At 43.0% G+C, this 22,126-nt stretch overlaps 1 protein-coding gene and 1 long non-coding RNA gene across 19 annotated transcripts in view; one reads left to right on the top strand and one right to left on the bottom strand.

The window, feature by feature from the left end:
* NRXN2 (neurexin 2) overlaps window positions 1-22,126 on the bottom strand; it is a 1,320,144-nt gene that overhangs the window by 649,877 nt on the left and 648,141 nt on the right. For all 18 annotated transcript variants that reach the window (XM_063945216.1, XM_063945229.1, XM_063945225.1 and 15 more), the window contains one exon: window positions 122-312. In XM_063945216.1, coding sequence (XP_063801286.1) covers window positions 122-312 — 191 coding nt within the window. The remainder of the gene's footprint in view (window positions 1-121; window positions 313-22,126) is intronic.
* Window positions 1-22,126, top strand: part of LOC134969331 (uncharacterized) — a 76,653-nt gene that overhangs the window by 8,752 nt on the left and 45,775 nt on the right. The gene's annotated exons all lie outside the window — the stretch shown is intronic.

Here is a 22,126-nt window from a genome sequence, read left to right as displayed (position 1 = left end):
TTTATCAGCAGAGCTATACATATTTTTCATTTAGATCAATAAGTACAAATATATTGAGAAACAAGTTTCATTTGTAAATCTCAGCTATTTTCTATTATAATAATAGTAATAGTTTTCTCACCTTTCAGATCTAGATTGCTGGCCCCTGTAGAATGCTGTGTGACTGTCCTTCCATCAATCCTCAGCGTATGTGCATTTCCTGGATCTCTGGAGACAGCTACACTGTGCCACTGGTTATCATTCAATGGTCGCTCAGAGTTGCCTTTCATCAAGGATGGACCATTCCCAAGGTCAAAAACATAGTGTATATACCTAGAGGTTTCAAACAGAGAATTATTTTTAGAAAATATACAGTTTGTTTACAAGGCATTTAATGTACATTGTTGCAATCTATTGCTTTCTCAAGTCAATGGTGGAAATTTACTAAGCTCCCGATTTGATTCGAGATTGCATTTTCATATGAAAATGCAACTCGGAAATTTGGCCCAACACAAATCTCTGCAGTGTTGGGCCAATTCGTATTGAGATACACTGCCATCCACACAAATACAAATCAATAGACAATTGGTCAAACATGGTTGTTTTTTCACATACAACTCATACAACACAGGAATTTACTAAGAATTCGTATTCTCAACCACTGCCGACAATAGCCAAACACTGCCGGAAAAGCATGGAATTTGTACAGAAATAGAATTTTCAAATAGACCTGCTTTTGGCTGGCGTGATTGGAGAACCATGCACGGATCAGTGAGATTCTTCTCTGTATAAATGTGTGTGAAATAGTAATTAAAAAAAAAAAAAAAATATTGTGGCATCCACCCTCCTGCACATAACCATCCCCGGGCTCTTTGAGATGGTTCTGGTGCTTAAAATACTGAGAAAAAACTGCGTAGGGTCTCCCTGTGTTTAAAGCACCTGCATCGGGCGCTTTGACCGGTCCTGGGTCCAAAAATATGGGGGAAAAAGGACATAGGGGTCCCCCGTGTTTTATAAACCAGCACTAATCAAGGGCTCCACTAATAAAGGAGATAATGCCACAGATGGGGGACACATTTATACTGGTTCCTGCGGCCGTGGCATTTACCCCCCCCCCCCCCAAAAAAAAGTAACTCCTGGCCAGTGTTCCCTGGGGGAGTAGGGATCCCCCCCCCTAATAAAGGGGTGCTCCCCCTCCAGGCAATTAAGGGCCAGGGATGAAGCCCAGGGCTGATGACTGCCAACTACAGCCCAGGGGTTATGTGCAGGAGGAGGGGACCTATGCAATGTTTTTTTAAAAACTTAACTAAGTAAATACTTTACACGTTGAACTCCTGCACGGCTCTCACTGATCTGGCCGGGCTTCATTGTTTTATGTCCGGCAGTGTTTTATTAGTCTCGTAAAACACGACCCAACAATACGAAGGACATCGACATCGGTAAAGTTGAATTGAAAAACTACGGTAGTTTAGTAAATTACCATGTTTTTTTCCCCAAAAGCTGGAATCCGAAACTACCAATGTCAGCAGAGATTAATCTCAGCTGAATTTGGCAGCAACATGAATGATAGTAACTTTACCCAACTTTGTCAGGAATTAATTTCAATTAAGGCAGTGTGTTATTTTCAAAAGGTATATTTATATTACAGTAATGTATATTAAATGGGGTATAGTATCTAGAGATGAGCGGGTTCGGTTTCTTTGAATCCGAACCCGCACGAACTTCACTTTTTTTTCCACGGGTCCGAGCGACTCGGATCTTCCCGCCTTGCTCGGTTAACCCGAGCGCGCCCGAACGTCATCATGACGCTGTCGGATTCTCGCGAGGCTCGGATTCTATCGCGAGACTCGGATTCTATATAAGGAGCCGCGCGTCGCCGCCATTTTCACTCGTGCATTGAGATTGATAGGGAGAGGACATGTCTGGCGTCCTCTCCATTAGAATAGAGATAGATAGATTAGATAGAGAGAGATTGTGCAGAGTCGCAGACAGAGTTAGTTTACCACAGTCAGTGACCAGTGCAGTTGCTAGTTAACTTTTATTTAATATAATATATCCGTTCACTTCTCTCTGCTATATCCGTTCTCTGCCTGAAAAAAAAAACGATACACAGCACAGTCAGTCACACAGTGTGACTCAGTCTGTGTGCACTCAGCTCAGCCCAGTGTGCTGCACCGTCATCAATGTATAAATTAAAAGCTTATAATTAATTGTGGGGGAGACTGGGGAGCACTGCAGGTTGTTAGCAGGAGCCAGGAGTACAATTATATTAATTAACAGTGCACACTTTTGCTGCAGGAGTGGTGACCAGTGCCTGACCACCAGTATAGTATTGTTGTATACTACTAATATCTCTTTAAATATCAACCAGTCTATATTAGCAGCAGACACAGTACAGTGCGGTAGTTCACGGCTGTGGCTACCTCTGTGTCGGCACACGGCAGGCAGTCCGTCCGACCAGAATTGTATTATTTATTATTATATACCTACCACCTAACCGTGGTTTTTTTTTCATTCTTTATACCGTCATAGTGTCATCCTAATTGTTACGAGTATACTACTATCTCTTTATCAACCAGTGTACAGTGCGGTAGTTCACGGCTGTGGCTACCTCTGTGTCGGCACACGGCAGGCAGTCCGTCCGACCAGAATTGTATTATTTATTATTATATACCTACCACCTAACCGTGGTTTTTTTTTCATTCTTTATACCGTCATAGTGTCATCCTAATTGTTACGAGTATACTACTATCTCTTTATCAACCAGTGTACAGTGCGGTAGTTCACGGCTGTGGCTACCTCTGTGTCGGCACACGGCAGGCAGTCCGTCCGACCAGAATTGTATTATTTATTATTATATACCTACCACCTAACCGTGGTTTTTTTTTCATTCTTTATACCGTCATTGTGTCATCCTAATTGTTACGAGTATACTACTATCTCTTTATCAACCAGTGTACAGTGCGGTAGTTCACGGCTGTGGCTACCTCTGTGTCGGCACACGGCAGGCAGTCCGTCCGACCAGAATTGTATTATTTATTATTATATACCTACCACCTAACCGTGGTTTTTTTTTCATTCTTTATACCGTCATAGTGTCATCCTAATTGTTACGAGTATACTACTATCTCTTTATCAACCAGTGTACAGTGCGGTAGTTCACGGCTGTGGCTACCTCTGTGTCGGCAGTCGGCAGGCAGTCCGTCCATCCATAATTGTATTATTATTATAATATATACCACCTAACCGTGGTTTTTTTTTCATTCTTTATACCGTCATAGTGTCATACTAGTTGTTACGAGTATACTACTATCTCTTTATCAACCAGTGTACAGTGCGGTAGTTCACGGCTGTGGCTACCTCTGTGTCGGCAGGCAGTCCGTCCATCCATAATTGTATTATAATATATACCACCTAACCGTGGTTTTTTTTTCATTCTTTATACCGTCATAGTCAGTCATACTAGTTGTTACGAGTATACTACTATCTCTTTATCAACCAGTGTACAGTGCGGTAGTTCACGGCTGTGGCTACCTCTGTGTCGGCAGTTGGCAGGCAGTCCGTCCATCCATAATTGTATTATAATATATACCACCTAACCGTGGTTTTTTTTTCGTTCTTTATACCGTCGTCATACTAGTTGTTACGAGTATACTACTATCTCTTTATCAACCAGTGTACAGTGCGGTAGTTCACGGCTGTGGCTACCTCTGTGTCGGCACTCGGCAGGCAGTCCGTCCAACCATAATTGTATTATATACCACCTAACCGTGGTTTTTTTTTCATTCTTTATACCGTCGTCATACTAGTTGTTACGAGTATACTACTATCTCTTTATCAACCAGTGTACAGTGCGGTAGTTCACGGCTGTGGCTACCTCTGTGTCGGCACTCGGCAGGCAGTCCGTCCAACCATAATTGTATTATATACCACCTAACCGTGGTTTTTTTTTCATTCTTTATACCGTCGTCATACTAGTTGTTACGAGTATACTACTATCTCTTTATCAACCAGTGTACAGTGCGGTAGTTCACGGCTGTGGCTACCTCTGTGTCGGCACTCGGCAGCCCGTCCATAATTGTATATACCAGTGACCTAACCGTGGTTTTTTTTTCTTTCTTTATACATACATACTAGTTACGAGTATACTATCTCTTTATCAACCAGTCTATATATTAGCAGCAGACACAGTACAGTGCGGTAGTTCACGGCTGTGGCTACCTCTGTGTCGGCACTCGGCAGCCCGTCCATAATTGTATATACCACCTAACCGTGGTTTTTTTTTTCTTTCTTTATACATACATACTGCAGTGCCACTCCTAGATGGGCCCGGTGTTTGTGTCGGCCACTAGGGTCGCTAATCTTACTCACACAGTCAGCTACCTCATTGCGCCTCTTTTTTTCTTTGCGTCATGTGCTGTTTGGGGAGGGTTTTTTGGAAGGGCCATCCTGCGTGACACTGCAGTGCCACTCCTAGATGGGCCCGGTGTTTGTGTCGGCCACTAGGGTCGCTAATCTTACTCACACAGCTACCTCATTGCGCCTCTTTTTTTCTTTGCGTCATGTGCTGTTTGGGGAGGGTTTTTTGGAAGGGACATCCTGCGTGACACTGCAGTGCCACTCCTAGATGGGCCCGGTGTTTGTGTCGGCCACTAGGGTCGCTTATCTTACTCACACAGCGACCTCGGTGCAAATTTTAGGACTAAAAATAATATTGTGAGGTGTGAGGTATTCAGAATAGACTGAAAATGAGTGTAAATTATGGTTTTTGAGGTTAATAATACTTTGGGATCAAAATGACCCCCAAATTCTATGATTTAAGCTGTTTTTTAGTGTTTTTGGAAAAAAACACCCGAATCCAAAACACACCCGAATCCGACAAAAAAAATTCGGTGAGGTTTTGCCAAAACGCGTTCGAACCCAAAACACGGCCGCGGAACCGAACCCAAAACCAAAACACAAAACCCGAAAAATTTCAGGCGCTCATCTCTAATAGTATGGCTGACTGACGATGAGGAGACCGCCGGTCAGCATACAGACGCCGAGATCTCAGTGGGGAGGGGCGAGTGCAGCAAGCCCCTTGCAAGCTTGGTGGCGACTGCTCCATGGGTGTCGTGGACACCTACGAGTAGAAATAGTCCCTGTTGGTTGGCATGCCGACCATCAGGATAGTGAGGGGGCGGGATGTTGGAGGAGGTCATGTGACCGTCAGTCTCCCGACCGCCGGTCACATGAATACCACCCATTAAATGTTGTGTAGCAGGATTTCCTGCATACAGGCATTGCATGCAATAATCATACAACCACACATTATGTAATCTAAATAAAATAAACCTGTCATAATGTTTTTTTTGTTTACATAAGTAAAAAAACCATGAACACATCAATTTACTTCTATATTACTTCTTTCATAACTACTTGCTGATTTTATTATTTATGCTTATTTTATCTTTCCTAATAACATTGGTATGTTAATCAGTGGAAACTAAGGGTTGGGTATGCGAGACCGGCGGTTGGGATCCCGGCGGTCAGCATACCGATGCTGGGACCCCGACCGCCAGAATGCCGACAGTGGGGTGAGCACAACGAAGCCCCTCGCAAGCTCAGTGGTTCGCTGCACTCACCACAGATTCTATTCCTACTACATGGGTGTTGTGGACACCCACAAGTGGGAATAGCCCTCGGCCCCAAAAAATAAAATAAATAAAATAATTAAAAAAAAATAATAAATATATATATATATATATATATATATATATATATATATATATATATATATATATATATACTGTGTATGTATATATATGTGTGTGTGTGTGTATATATATATGTACAATATTCAGAGGGCGCGCAGCAATACCATTATTCGAATAAAATTCTATACCAGCATGACCCGAAAAACAATTAATTTAATAAAACAATAATGTTTAAAATGTTGTACAATAATTCATAAATGCAATGTTCACTTGTACAATAAATCCATAAAACAGTACTTTATAGTATGATATTTTTCATAAAACCCAACGCGTTTCGTCCACTATGGACTTCATCAGGGGTACAGGTCGTGGCTGGTGTTGTCAATGGAGGAAAGAACAAAACAGCAGACATAACATCAATTGGTATCACATTATTTTGATATCACATTTTTACAGATTTAAATATATCATCCAATACAAAAGACCAATTCATAATTTTTACAGCAACACTTTTATATAGCATTGAAAGAGGAGAAAAATCTCCAAATTCTTTGCTAGGCATTAAAAGAAGAAGATACTCTCCAATTTCTTTATGGCCCATTAGGGTCCTATTTATATATATTTATTGAGGATATTAATTTTCTAAATGGATTAGTGACTATTTACTGTGAAAATAATTTGAGTAAATCCCCCACTACGAGTAGAGAGTTCCTTCTCTGTAGTACAGTATAATTTTAATATAAGTAATTCTAAAAGGAAATAAATAATAACTTCATACGGTAATTTGAATTAGGATGGGTTCATAGTCTAATTTCATAATTAGTCCAATAAATTACTTACTTGACAATACCTAAAGGCAGTCCTCTCATTAAGGATCTAATATTCCTTCAGTATAGTATATTAATAGTCGATATTTCTATATATATATATATATATATATATATATATATATATATATATATATATATATATATATATATATATATATAGTGTCAAATAACTAGAGAGCAAAGATGGATTTATCACTGGAATATATAGCAATACTCACATTCCAAATCAAGAAATAGAGTATCATCCAATATTTAATGGTTCAGTTGGGCTGGGTGGACCAATCTGAAAGATTGTTAATAGCATTCATTAGGGTCTATAACGCTTAGTTCATATAGATACCATTTAATTCATATAGAACTTACTTTAAAATAAATTCAACACGATGACACCAAATGAGCTAAAAGGGCTCCACAATATCCAGTGGGATAAAAACATCCAACTGAAAACAAAAATTTAAAATGTAAAACCTAATTAACCATTAATCCTATTTTATTAAAGGTCATGAGTGTTACTTACAATGAAGGATTCTGGACCTGTGCGACTGCCTCCTCTCCTGAATGTCAAGTGATTTGGGTGGTATTAGTGTGGCCTATCTAAACCCCTAGGGGTATTACATCACTTCCTCCCTCTGTTAATTTGTGAACTATAGTACATTGAATAATGGAAATTAGACAGATAGTTATCAGGTGTATTTATTTAGTGAATATAAATGTATATCAGAATCAACTATTAAATGCATTAAAATTTTCCAGGAACTGATAGCCAGCTTAATTTAGACGGTAATAGTGGTACTTCCGCCCTGCATTCCACCTGTAATGCGGTGGAACGCATGGACTTCCGCCCCACGTTGTCCCTCTACCTAGATAGTAGAAAGCGGCCACACTGGGCGTTGGTACTCGATGCTCCCCGCACAATGTTATATTAAGCCCAGGGAGGCAGATTCACACTGGCAAATCCATTTAGAAAATTAATATCCTCAATAAATATATATAATTAGGATCCTTATGGGCAATAAAGAAATTGGAGAGTATCTTTTTCTTTCAATGCCTTGCAAAGAATTTGGACATTTTTCTCCTCTTTCAATTTCAATGCTTTATAAAAATGTTGCTGTAAAAATTATGAATTGGTCTTTTGTATTGGATGATATATATAAATCTGTAAAAATGTGATATCAAAATAATGTGATACCAATTGATGTTATGTCTGCTCTTTTGTTCTTTCCTCTTTTTTCCTCCATTGACAACACCAGCCACGACCTGTACCCCTGATGAAGTCCATAGTGGACGAAACGCGTTGGATTTTATGAAATATATCATACTATAAAGTACTGTTTTATGGATTTATTGTACAAGTGAACATTGCATTTATGAATTATTGTACAACATTTTAAACATTATTGTTTTATTAAATTAATTGTTTTTCGGGTTATGCTGGTATACAATTTTAATCGAAAAACGGTATTGCTGTGCTCCCTCTGAATATTGTACCTACAGCATTATTTCTATCACCCACTAGCAGGGTGATTTTTCTAGAGGTGCTGCTTAATTCCATACAGCGCAAGATATAGGTATTGTCTTTTCATATATATATACACACACATACATACATACATACATACATACATACATACATACATACATACATACATACATACAGTTGGGTACACGGTTATCTTGACTAGTTTTCTGCACCTAGGCACAACATGATTTATTAGCATAAACCCTTCATCTATTGTTCTCAGCTGCAATACAATACAGAGAACAATACAGCAGGGGATTAAGTCCGACTGCCCAGTCTCAGTAAATCCTATTAAAGGTCAAGTTAAACATGGACCCATATATATATATATATATATATATATATACTCCAGCCCTGTATAATTAATCATCCAAGATATTTGCTGGATACTACCATGTTCCTTGACAAGTTAGAGTCATTAGGTGACATTAAATCTGGTAGCTTGTTGAGTAGTATCGACATTTCTAGTCTTTACACAGTGATTCCCAATGAGCAGGGCTTATTGGCTGTTAAAAAGTTGATTACTGATAATGTCCTATACAAGGGCCCTGATGTTGCATTTTTTGTGGAATTGTTGGAAATGGTTCTGACGTGTAATTTTTTTCTTTTTGATGGAAAATTTTATTTGCAAACGTCAGGATGTGCGATGGGGTCCAGTGTGGCCCCATCGTATGCAAATGCGTATATGTTTATGGTCGGACAAGACATATTTTTCAACAATTACCTCTTTAATGATCATATCTGTTTTTACGTAAGATATATCGATGATCTGTTTATTATCTGGTCAGGGGGACAGGATGCCCTTGTAAAGTTGTTGGAAGATCATAACGGATCAGATCATCCAGTTAAATTCACGTATAACATCAGCACGGATACAGTCAATTATTTGGACGTCAAAGTTTCGATCAAACATGGTAGAGTCAATACTGAATTATTCAGTAAGTTGACTGATAGAAACACATTGCTCCATGCACAAAGTTTTCATCCTAGGCCCCTGAAGTTCGGTTTGCCTTATTCGCAGTTTCTGCGAGCTATTAGGATCTGTAGTGATCATGGGCAGGCAGAAATTCAGATAGATGATATGATTTGCAAATTCAACAGTAGAGGATATGATATGGATCTATTGTTGAAGGCTAAAACATGAGCATTGGGCTGTAGCAGAGAGTCTTTGTTACATTCTAGAAAGGATAGACAAAGATTGAATAGCATTCCTTGGGTTAACCATTACAGTACTGCGAGTGGAGTGATAATGAATTCAGCCAAGAAACTGTGGCCTATTGTTGCTACTGATAAAGATCTTAATCTGGGCAATACCTCCATTATGCCATGTTACACACGTGGGCGTAATATCAGGGATTGGGTAATGAAGACCGATATTACGGGTCTTCAGACACAACAGAGTGTACAAAGTAGCTTTATGACTCTTAAAAAAGGATGTTTTAGGTGTCATAATTGTGTGACATGCAGTGCATTGATGGTGGGAAAATGTTTTACTCATCCGCATAGTGGTAAGAAGTATGAGATCAGACACAGGGTCACATGCACAACGAAATTCATAATATACATGATTGTATGCCCTTGTGGTAAAAATTATGTAGGAAAGACTGACCGTACTCTTAAAGAGCGTATGGCCAATCACAAATTGGCCATTCGTAATGCACTAACTTCTGGGAACAGTGACCAACCTGTGGCACGTCACTTTTTAAGTGCTGGCCACAGCTTGGCATCACTTAAGTATATTATAATTGATCATGAACCTGCTAAACTTAGAGGCGGGGATCGGTCTTTACGTCTCCTACAGAAGGAAGCACGGTGGATCCATGAGCTAGGAACATTTTCACCTAGAGGCCTCAATGAAACTCCTGGTCTACATTGCTTTTTGTAAATTAATATGTTTGGATTACATTGATTATTATTGTGAATTTTTTGTATTTTGTGGAGTTTATATGTACTCTAGTGGGTTATAGCTTTACTCCTGGATTGAAGTGACTTATTCCATTATGCATTTTGTCGATGTCTAGGTGCTTTATGCCAATTGTATCTATGGGTGGGTGTTGCCAAGTGTTTTTGACACAGGTTCTGTCATGTCCCATCGTTTTTAAATGTAATGTATTTCTTTCTCTTTTGATTATAGTGGTTGCTATGGTGACGCAGGGACGGGAGCGGACGTCGTCAACGAGCGCCCGCCCTCTGACATCGCACGCTGGGTCTCATGCAGGCCTTTGTGGGATTGTGGGGAGTGCGGACGTCATCAGCGGGCGCCCGCCCACCGGAGCCGCGCGCCAAGCAACACTCGTGGTGGGGATTCTATTTAAGGTATGGTTTTTTAATTGTTTGTCTTACCTGATGACGGAATGTAAATAAAGTTCTCCGAAACGTTGTACATTCTGCCTTAAACGTATTTATATCCGAGTGCCGCCGTACCTGGAAGTATGCTGTGGGCCTATTTGGGCACCTGGGAGGGCACCGGAGCTGTTGTATTTGTTACTAGGAGTGCTGCCCTAATTGCGGATTATATATATATATATATATATATATATATATATATATATATATATATATATATATATATATATATATATATATATACACACACACACACACACACACACACACACACACACACACACACACACACACACACACACACACACACACACACACACACACACACACACACACACTCACTCACTTTTCAGCAATTTAGAAAAATAAATTACCAGCACTCATGGTTAGATGAACGTGAAAAAAGTTTTATTCTTCGAGACAAATCCATGTGAACCACAATCTGGCAGCTGTGGGCCAACAGCTGTTTTAACCAATAAGGTTTTCCTCAGGGGCTAATGACACTGAGCTCTGAGCAGATACCTGGTCTGGCAGACAGACCCCATGCTGTGGGAGGGCTTGCTGAGCTGGCTAGCAGCTCATTGGAAGCCTCTGATTAGTGGGCGTTATTATTAAGGTAAACAAATGCTTCTCCTTGCCTAGCAATGGCTCAGGAGCTCGGTGCACAGCTTGTAATGTATCATCAGCACTGTGGGACCCGCAGCCGATGTAAACAACCTGAAACAGATTATGCATGAAGTGTAGATTATGTGCCCATACAAACAACATTCTATGGGGAAGTCACTGCAGTGGTAATAACATACTGTGTACATGTTAATAAAAACAATAACAACATTGAGATTGTGGCTTAAAGTTACTTCAAAGCAACAAATATTTGTCTGAGCAAAGGCTAATAATTTGTGCACACTGCAATGGGGTTATCAAGCAGTTAATGTGTAGTGCAGTGCGCCCGTAATACATAGCGTACCAAGCAAAACATTATGCAGCAAAATAACCATCCACATGATAGAATGGAAAGCCCACAGACCTGTCTCATCTGTGGGTACACTGGACACAAACAATGTGTTTTGCAGCACGCTCGTGACACATTGCATAACAAGCAAAACTATATGCAACAAAGTGCAGAAATATAATTGGAATGCAACTATCCACATGATAGAATGAAATGCCCACAGACCTGTCTCATCTGTGGTTGCACCGGACACATAGCCGCAACTTTCATACTAGGTCAATTGTCACAGAAGATGGACTTTTGGTGTTATTCATAGCCTAGATCAGACTACAAACAGCAGGGCAGTCTGAAAGTGAGAGTGTATAGTATAGGCAACAATAAGATTGGGCAATGGACCACAGCAGTCAAATACAGTCATGATGAGATCCTGAGAGTCAAAATACAGCACCCAGTATTCCCAGACAGTCTCCAGTCCTGGTACTGACTGGGCCCAACACTGCTTAATTTCCAGGATCAGAAGGAGTTGGACGTCATCCAGTGTGGTATGGCTGTGAAAACCTCTTTCAATCGATGGCTGACTGCACATGGTTTGAAGCTGTGTCAAAACCTCCATCAACCTAAGGTGGGCCTGGCTGAAGACCAAGTTGTGATGTATTGTGGCATGGAGTCTATATGTGTCAAACGTCAATTAATGTTGTTAAAAAACATGTGTGTGAAAAACACATAGTAATGCTAGTGACTGAGCATAGGCTATAAGTATGTGACTATTTGTGCTTAAGTGGTTCCAAGTGCTGCACCAAAACATGTAGGATGCCATCTCATAGTCTGAGACCTGCACAATAAGCAAGTGAATGACACACGCCATCATCATATACTGTGAAATCCTTGATGTAGCATTGGCATATGGTTAGGGTAGCCAGATTCTGCTTCAAACCTACACCCAAAGATAAAATGGAGGACATTGTTAAGGCTTTGCTGCAGGCTACATCAGCTCAACAGTAAACCATCAAAATTCATCTAGAAACTACCAGGGTTCAGCAAGAAGTCACAAGAGTGCAACTATTGGTCTTTGAGGCAGCCCAGAGGCAACAGCAAGTGGCCATAGAGGAAAACTGCCAGGCCTTAAGAGAGGTGGTACAACAGCTAGCAGCCCAGTCTGGAGATGCTTCCACTGATGTTCCAACTAACTCCATACGGGCCAGTCACTTTCTACAAAAGTTGACCCAGAGTGATTATGTTGAAACTTGTCTTACTACGTTTGAAAGAACAGTTGAGAGAGAGAATTTGCCATAAGATCAGTGGGCAAGTCTTGTGGCATCCTTCCTGTCTGGAGAACGGCAAAAATCATATTTTGACTTGGGCCTGACTAATGCAAAGACTATGATAAATGAAAACAAGAAATCCTAACTCGATTGGGAGTCATAATGTTTGTTCATGCCCAATGAGTTCACCGCTGGAGATACCAAACAGAAAAGCCTTCCCACTCTGAAATGCCTGACCTCGTCCATTTCACCACAAAGTGGTTACAGCTTGGGTCGCTAACGGCACCACAGACTGCGGAAAGGGTCATTATGGATCGATACCTACGGTCTCTACCTGAAACTCTGCGCAAGTAGTTGAGCCATGCGGACCATAAAACAGCAGACCAAATGGTTCAAATGGTGGAGAGGTATGTGGCAGCTGCAAAACTATTCAGTGTACCCCACTGCGCCCTAGTCCTGCAATGGTGATCTCCAGTGATCACTGGTTAGACTGTTTCAGGGAAGAAGAATGTTGGGCAGTGGAAAGAACCTAAGACTGGTGGTTTGAAACCTGAAAGTAGGCCAGAAGTGCCAGTAAGGTTCCTACCCCATAAAAGACTTGATAATAACATGATAAAATGTTTTTGATGTGGTGGTTCAGGCCATATTGCTACTAAATGTTCTTTTGCCTCTAAACCTATGCAAAGTGATACTGCTTATATCAATTGCAGAGTGTCTTTCTTTACTCAGCTAGCCTTCACTGTAGACCGACAGGCTGAGACATATAAGCAAATGTTTATAGTCACTATAAAAGGTAACCATGTAGAGTCTTTGTTAGATCCTGGTAGCCTGGTTACTCTTATAAAAACTGAATTGGTAAACCCCTTAAACCATAAGGGGAAAACTGTTGGCGTGACTTGCATGTATGGGGGATTCTCTGTATTATGTTATAGCAGAGGTGAACATAGAAATGCAGTGTGGTTCCACTGTAGTCTCTGTGGGTTTGGTTCCTGGTTTGATGCATGATATGATATTGGGGAGAGACTTTGTTCACTTCTGGAAGCTGTGGGAAAGCCGATATGTTTCAGAAGTAAATAACCCAGACCTGTTTAAGAATGTTACTGATACAGTGGCATTGGGAGTGTCTTACAAGTCTGAAATGTGCCCTTTCTCAAGCATAATTGGGAGCCAGAGAATGACGAGAACAGTAGTGGGGTACAGAATAATGTACCTCCTATTGAAAATGTTGTTGAACCAGTTAATTATCTGCCTGATCTTGAAGTCAGAATAAAGATCTTTGCCTTAGAGCAGTTAAATGACCCTACTCTGGTAAAAGCTAGCAAGAATTTAAAAGTGATTGATGGAAACCTGTAGACCATGATTTAAATACCATAACATGGCGGTATGCCAGGATTTTTTGTATTAAGTAACTAAGAAAAAAGAAGATATTGTGGAACAATAGGTACTCCCCAAGGCATTCAGAAGAATGGTGTTAGACCTAGCTTATGGTCACATAACTTCCGGTCATCTAGTGGTAGAAAAAAACATTGTTCGAATTTTACAGAGGTTTTTTCTGGCCTGGGATCCATAAAGAGGTTTCTGAATATTGGGGGTAATTCCAAGTTGATCGCAGCAGGATTTTTGATAGCAACTGGGCAAAACCATGTGCACTGCAGGAGAGGCAGATATAATATGTGCAGAAAGAGTTAGATTTGGGTGGGTTATATTGTTTCTTTGCAGGGTAAATACTGGCTGCTTTATTTTTACACTGCAAATTAGATTGCAGATTGAACACACCACACCCAAATCTAACTCTCTCTGCACGTTATATCTACCTCCCCTGCAGTGCACATGGGGGGTCATTCCGAGTTGTTCGCTCGTTAAAAATCTTCGCATCGCAGCGATTTTCCACTTAATGCGCATGCGCAATGTCCGCACTGCGACTGCGCCAAGTAAATTTGCTATGCAGTTAGGAATTTTACTCACGGCTTTTTCATCGTTCTGGCGATCGTAATGTGATTGACAGGAAATGGGTGTTACTGGGCGGAAACAGGCCGTTTTATGGGCGTGTGGGAAAAAACGCTACCGTTTCCGGAAAAAACGCGGGAGTGGCCGGAGAAACGGAGGAGTGTCTGGGCGAACGCTGGGTGTGTTTGTGACGTCAAACCAGGAACGACAAGCACTGAAATGATCGCAGATGCCGAGTAAGTCTGGAGCTACTCAGAAACTGCTACGAGGTGTGTAATCGCAATATTGCGATTACATCGTTCGCTATTTTAAGATGCTAAGATTCACTCCCAGTAGGCGGCGGCTTAGCATGAGCAAATCTGCTAAAATCCGCTTGCGAGCGAACAACTCGGAATGACCCCCATGGTTTTGCCCAGTTGCTATCAAAAATCCTGCTGCGATCAACTTGGAATTACCCCCATTGTGCATCATGTCCTAAATGTCAATATCATGCTCCAAGGCCACATTTTAAAAGTCTGCTTGCCCCATTATCCATTATTGAGTTCCGTTTGAAAGAATAGCTATGGATTTGGTTGGGTTGCTAATAAAATCTGCCCAGGGCCATCAATATATTTTGGTGATAGTGGAGTACACTACCAGATGCCAGTAGGCAATACTAATACATCAACAAAGACCATTGCTAGAGAACTAGTACATATCTCTAGCAGATTGGGAATACAAAAGGAAATCCTGACTGATCAGGGTATGTCAAAAATCATGAAAAAATTATGCAACCTATTTAAAATCACTCAGTTAAGAACATCCATGCATCACCCCCAGACGGATGAGTTAGTAACAAAACTTTAAACCACATGTTAAAGAAATTGATGTATAAAGATGGAAGAGATTGGGATTATTTACTACCTTATTTTTCTCTTACATCCTAGAGGATACTGGGGTCCACATTAGGGCCATGGAGTATAGACGGGTCCACTAAGAGCCTTGGGCACTTTAAGAAATCAACAGTGTGCACTGGCTCCTCCCTCTATGCCCCTCCTACCAGACTCAGTTTAGAAAATGTGCACTGAGGAGCCGGTCACGCTTAGGGAAGCTCCTGAAGAGTTTTCTGCTTTTATTTTCTGTTTGTTATTTTCAGACAAGTCTGGTTGGCACCATACTGCCTGCTTCGTGGAACTTAGGGGGGAGAACGGCCTAACTTCCCAAAGAGTTAATGGTCCCATTTCTCCGCTGACAGGACACTGAGCTCCTGAGGGAGTCATACGCAAGCCCCACAACGGCGAGCGTACCCTCTCGCAGCACGCCACCATCCCTAACAGAGCCAGAAGATTGTAAAGTGGTGAGTACAGCACCAGCGCCCCGGTTAGCGGGTCACCAGAGGGAATGGCGGCACAAGGGGGGCTCAGGAGGACATACAGTGTAATGTGTCCCGCTGTGAGGGGCGCGCTGAGCCACCACTAATTACCCATACTGGCTAACATATCTAACAAGGGTTTTAACCCTGTGTTAGGCATAAAAATTACCTCAGGCAAGTACAGAAAAGCAAGAAGCCGAGTGTCATTAAGGGGGCGGGGCTTAACTATGAGCAGATCCAGCAGCTCACTGCACCATTTTCCCTCTGCAGCTTACACTGACAGGAATCACAGGGAAGCGTAGCTCCTCCACAAAGGCTCTACGTCTCCTCAGCGGTACCAGGAGGTCTTAGAAGGGGGGAGTGTTGTAATATACTAAGCCCTATTAAGGGACTTAGTGTGGCGGCCCAGCTAAGCTTTACTTGGGGCGCTGTGTGGATGGCTTCAATTTATGTGTCTCCCTGAGGACTCTGTGTGGGTTAAACTGTGTTTTCACCTTCTGTCTTTGGGTATGTGTGTGTGTCCCTTCACGTTACCATGTCCATTACCATGTCCAGGGACTGTGTTTCCTGCACAGCTGAATGTCTTTCCTCCCCCGGAGACTCACTTCCCTGTACTCAGGATAGTGCACATTCTCAAGCTAGTAGGGCAGGACCCCATGGCTAGCTTCCATTAAAGGGATGATATCTAATATTTCTACTAAATAATCCCATAATGAGAAAGAGACGCAGATTTTAAGACAGTCTATGGCTGACCTGATGAATAGAGATTCAGTTCTCATACCAGCATCTCAAATCCCCGGCATTTGTCCACAAAAGCATATTCTGGCCCAGCTCATGCATCCTGCATGAGCTGGGCCAGAATATGCTTTTGTGGACAAATGCCGGGGATTTGAGATGCTGATGACGATACATCAGATCCAGAGGAGGGTGAAGTGGATGCGAGTGGGGGGATGAGGTCCTGTCACTAGGAATACAGTCCCTGATAGAGGCTATCAGAAATGTGGTGAGATTCCGAACCAGCACACACAACAAGAGGAAAGCCAAGCTAACCAAACTTGGAACAGGAAGAGCAACGGCTGAACCAACATTACTTAACCAAGTAACAGTGCAGGAAAATGAAGCACTGGGCGGGTGCCCTGTATCCTCTATGGATTACGAGAAAAGGATTTACCGGTAGGTAATTAAAATCCTATTTTCTCTTGGGTCATAGAGGATACTGGGGTCCAATTAGTACCATGGGGATGTACCAAAGCTCCCAAACCAAGTGGGAGAGTGCTGATGTTCCTGCAGAACTGATTGACCAAATTGAAGGTCCTCAGAGGCCAAAGTATCGAACTTGTAGAATTTAGCAAACCTGTTCGACCCTGACCTAGTAGCTGCTTGGCAGAGCTGTAAAGCCGAGACACCCCGGGCAGCCGCCCAGGAAGAACCCACCGACCTAGTAGAGTGGGCCTGTACAGATTTTGGACACGGTAAACTTGCGTGGAATAAGCATGCTGGATAGTAAGTCTGCGTGCAATTGTCTGCTTTGAAGCAGGACACCCAATCTTATTGGGACCATAAAGAACAAATAGCGAGTCCGTCTTTCTGTGACTAGCTGTTCTTTTCACATACACCTTCAAAGCACTCACAACATCCAAAGACTTTGAAGTAGCAGAGGTGTTGGTGACAACTGGAACCACAATAGGTTGGTTGATGTGAAATGCAGACACCACTTTAGGAAGAAATTACTGACGAGTTCTGAGTTCAGCTCTGTCCTCATGGAAAATTAAATAGGGACTTTTGTGAGACAATGCCCCCAGCTCCGACACATGTCTTGCTGAAGCCAAGGCCAACAGTGTGACGATTTTCCACGTAAGATATTTTACGTCCACCTCCTGTAACGGTTCAAACCAGTCTGATTGGAGGAACCGCAGCACCACATTGAGATCCCAAGGTGCCGTGGGAGCCACAAAGGGAGGTTGGATGTGCAGAACACCTTTCAAGAATGTCCGGACCTCAGGGAGAGAAGCCAATTGTTTCTGAAAGAAAATAGACAAGGCCGAAATCTGGACTTTTATGGATTCCAGACGCAGGCCCACATCAACGCCTGCCTGAAGAAAAAGCAAGAAACGTCCCAGATGAAATTTCAACGCAGAATAATTTCTGCTCTCACACCAAGAGACGTATTTCTTCCAAATACGATGGTAATGCTTAGACGTTACCCCCTCCCTGGTTTGGAACATAGGCAGAGTAACCTTGTTAGGGATCTCTCTCCTGGCTAGAATCAGCCATTCAACTTCCATGCCATCAAACGTAGCCACGGTAAGTCCTGCGAAGAGGTAGAGGCCACGGATCTTCAAGGAGCATCTTCAGAAGGTCAGCGTAACAGGCCCTTCTTGGCCAGTCCGGACCAATGAGTGTTGCTTGAACCTTTTCCCTTTTTATTAGTTTTAGAATTCTTGGGATCAGAGAAAGTGGAGGAAACATGTAAACCATCTGATAGACCCATGGAGTTGTCAGGGCACCTATCGCCACCGCCTGTGGGTCTCTTGACCTGGAACAATACCACCTGTGCTTCTTGTTGAGATGAGAGGCCATCATGTCGATCTATGGATATCCCCATCGACTTGTCAAGCACCTGAACACTTCCGGGTGAAGGCCCTACTCCACCGGGTGCAGGTCGTGTCTGCTAAGGAAGTCTGCTTCCCAGTGGTCTATTCCCAGAATGAAGACCGCTGACAACGCCACAGCGTTTCATTCTGCCCAGAGGAGAATTATTGACACCTCTGACATTGCTGCTCTGCTTTTCGTTCCGCCCTGTCGGTTTATGTACGTTACTGCCGTTACATTGTCCGACTGGACCTGAATTGCCCGATCTTGAAGAAGATGTGAGGCCTGCAGAAGGGCGTTGTATATGGCCCTGAGTTCCAGAATGTTGATTGGAGGGATGACTTCCTGACTTGACCAGCTTCCCTGAAACTGTATCCCCTGAGTGACTGCTCCCCAACCTCTGAGGCTTGCGTCTGTGGTTAACAGAATCCAGTTCTGAGTTCTGAACCTCTATCCTGCGATGAGGTGAGGAGACTGTAGACACCACAGAAGGGAGATCCTGGCCTTTGGCGAAAGACGGATCCTTTGGTGCATGTGAAGATGCGATCCGGACCATTTGTCCAACAGATCGAGCTGGAAGGGTCTTGCGTGAAACCTTTCCATATTGAAGTGCCTCGTAAGAGGCCACCATTTTCCCTAGAAGGCGAATGCACAGATGCACCTACACCCGGGTTGGCTTCAGGACATCCTGAACCATCGACTGGATTACCAATGCCTTTTCCAATGGAAGGAACACCTTTTGTGACTCTGTGTCATGTATCATTCCCGGGAATGGGAGGCTCCGTGTTGGCTCTAGGTGAGATTTCGGAAGGTTCAGAATCCACCCGTGATCCTGGAGGAGTTTGGTTGAGAGAGCAATGCTGTCCAGCAACCTTTCTCTGGACGGTGCTTTTATCAGGAGATCGTCCAGGTATAGAATTATGTTCACTCCTTTTTTGTGGAATAGAAACATCATCTCTGTCATCACCTTGGTGCCGTGGAGAGACCAGATGGCAGGGCCTGGAACTGGTAGTGACAGTCCTGCAGTACAAACCTGAGATAAGCCTGATGAGGTGGCCAGACCGGAATATGAAGGTACGCATTCTTGATATCCAGAGATACAGTACCAGAAATTCCCCCTGCTCCAGACTTGTAAAGTTATACTTGCCTTTTATGAAACTGGCAAGCCTGATTTGAAGAATCTATGAGGTGGGAGCTTTTGAAATTCCAGTCTGTAGCCCTGGGAAATAAGATCTATGACCCAGGGATCCTGTCACGAATTTGACCAGAGCTGACAGAAGAATTGTAGTCGGGCTCCCACCTGACAGCCCTCCAGGTATTGCGGTCCACCGTCATGCTGAAGTCTTTGAGGAAGCAGAGCCTGAGCTCTGTTCCTGAGCACCTGCTGTTGCTGGTTTGCGTTGTTTACCTCTTGCGCCACTGGAGGATGTAGAAGCACCTCTGGATTTGCTCTTGAACTTGGCCATCCAAAAGAACTGTAACTTAGAAGCTGAATAAGTCTTCTTGGTTGGGGGCTGCGGAAGGAAGATACGTAGACTTACCCACAGTAGCTGTGGAGATCCATTTGTCTAATTCATCTCCAAACAAGGCCTCTCCTGTGAATGGTAGGCCTTCCATGCCTTTCCTGGAGTCCGCGTCAGCAGTCCACTGGCGTAGCCACAAGCCCCTGCGTGCCGACACTGCCATAGTGGTGGTGCGTGCGTTAAGCATGCCTATTTCCTTTATGGCTTCCACCATAAAGTTTGCAGAGTCCTGTATATGCTGCAGGAGTAAGACAACATCCCCCCTAGATAAGGAATCTAATTCCTCAATTAGGTTACCTGACCATTTAGTAATGGCTTTAGTGATCAACGCACATGCAATAGTGGGTCTTTGGGCCACCCCAGCAGCTGTGTACAATGATTTAAGTGTAGTATCAATTTTACGATCAGCCGTGTCTTTCACGGAGGCTGCACCAGGAACAGGCAACACAATTTTACGTGACAGCCTAAAGACTGATGCGTCCACTATCGGTGAATTTTCCCATTTTTTCCTATTCTCCAGAGAAAAAGGAAAAGATGAGAGCAACCTTTTAGGGATCTGAAACTTCTTATCAGGATTAACCAATGGTTCTTCAAATAGGGTATTCAATTCTTTTGACAGAGGAAAAGTAACTGAGGACTTCTTTTTTACATTAAAATAAGATTTCTCACACTACTCTGACACCTTATCAGGAATATGCAGAACATCTCTGATAGACTCTATAAGAGCCTCTATTCCCTGTGACAGAGCTTCACCCCCCCCCCCCCCACTGAGTCCACCTCCCCCTCCTCCAAGTCTGACCTGTCAGAGTCAGACTGCAGGATATGGGCCAGAGATCGCTTTTGCGGACAAATGGGAGGGGATTGAGACGCCGTTTTGAGTCTCTATTCATAAACTCATCAACAGTCTGTTGTAAGTATTGCGTCTCTTTCTCATTGCGGGCCAATTTTGTATAAAGAGTGGAGATCATTCCTTTAAGAGAATTAACCCACTCCGGTTCAGCCTCACTATTCTGTGAACCCTGAGTACCCAGTAGTGAGCCCCCTGGCGAAGAGGAACACTCCACTGTACAAGAAACACACTCTTTGCCTGACATAATGTAAATGTGACAGCACACCGTGTACAGTGTACTGAGACGCAGTTGTGTACTGTGTCTGGAGACGCATTCTGCCCCGTTTAGAAGCTGTGCGTCTTCATACGCTCGTGGTTTGGATACCTTTATAAGGAGCCGCGCGTCGCTGACATTTTCAATTCAGTCCTGGAGAGTGTAACGAGAGGACGTGTCTCCTTAGTGTCTGTATGGGAAAGTGGTGTGGAGCGTGGGGTGGTGACCTGCTCATTTGTATCATTCCAGTGCTGTCTTGTGCTGCACTGGTCCAATGGTGGTGTCTTGTGTTGCATCAGTTCAGTCACAGTTGTGGTGTCCTGTGCTGCGATAAGTCCAGTGCTGCTGTATAAGTCCAGTACAGTGGTGCTGTCTTGTGCTGCATCAGTCCAGTGGTGGTGTCCTGTGCTGCCATAAGTCCAGTGGTGCTGCCGTATAAGTCCAGTACAGTGGTGCTGTCTTGTGCTGCATCAGTCCAGTGGTGGTGTCCTGTGCTGCCATAAGTCCAGCGGTACTGCCGTATAAGTCCAGGGCTACTGCCGTATAAGTCCAGAGGTGCTGCTGTAAAAGTCCAGTGGTGCTGCCGTAAAAGTCCAGTCCAGTGGTGCTGCCATATAAGTCCAGGGTACTGCCGTATAAGTCCAGTCCAGGAGCGCTGCTGTATAAATCATGGGGTACTGCCATATAAGTCCAGTCCAGCAGTACTGCCATATAAGTCCAGGGGTACTGCCGTATAAGTCCAGTCTAGTGGTGCTGCCGTATAAGTCCAGCGGTACTGCCATATAAGTCCAGGGGTACTGCCGTATAAGTCCAGTCCAGTGGTGCTGCCATATAAGTCCAGTCCAGGGGTACTGCCGTATAAGTCCAGTGGTGCTGTCCTGTGCTGTATATTATTTACTCCAAATAAAGGGATTATTAATATTTAATCCAAACAATTTTTATAGGGTTTGCACTGTTTGGTGTAGGGGTACGCTCTCCTTTGCCGAATATTGTTATATAACTCTAGAAAAATAATGAAGAACAAAA

The sequence above is a fragment of the Pseudophryne corroboree genome, chromosome 11 (assembly GCF_028390025.1).
Source record: "Pseudophryne corroboree isolate aPseCor3 chromosome 11, aPseCor3.hap2, whole genome shotgun sequence".
NCBI lineage: Eukaryota > Metazoa > Chordata > Amphibia > Anura > Myobatrachidae > Pseudophryne > Pseudophryne corroboree.
This window is presented reverse-complemented; position numbering and strand designations above follow the sequence as displayed.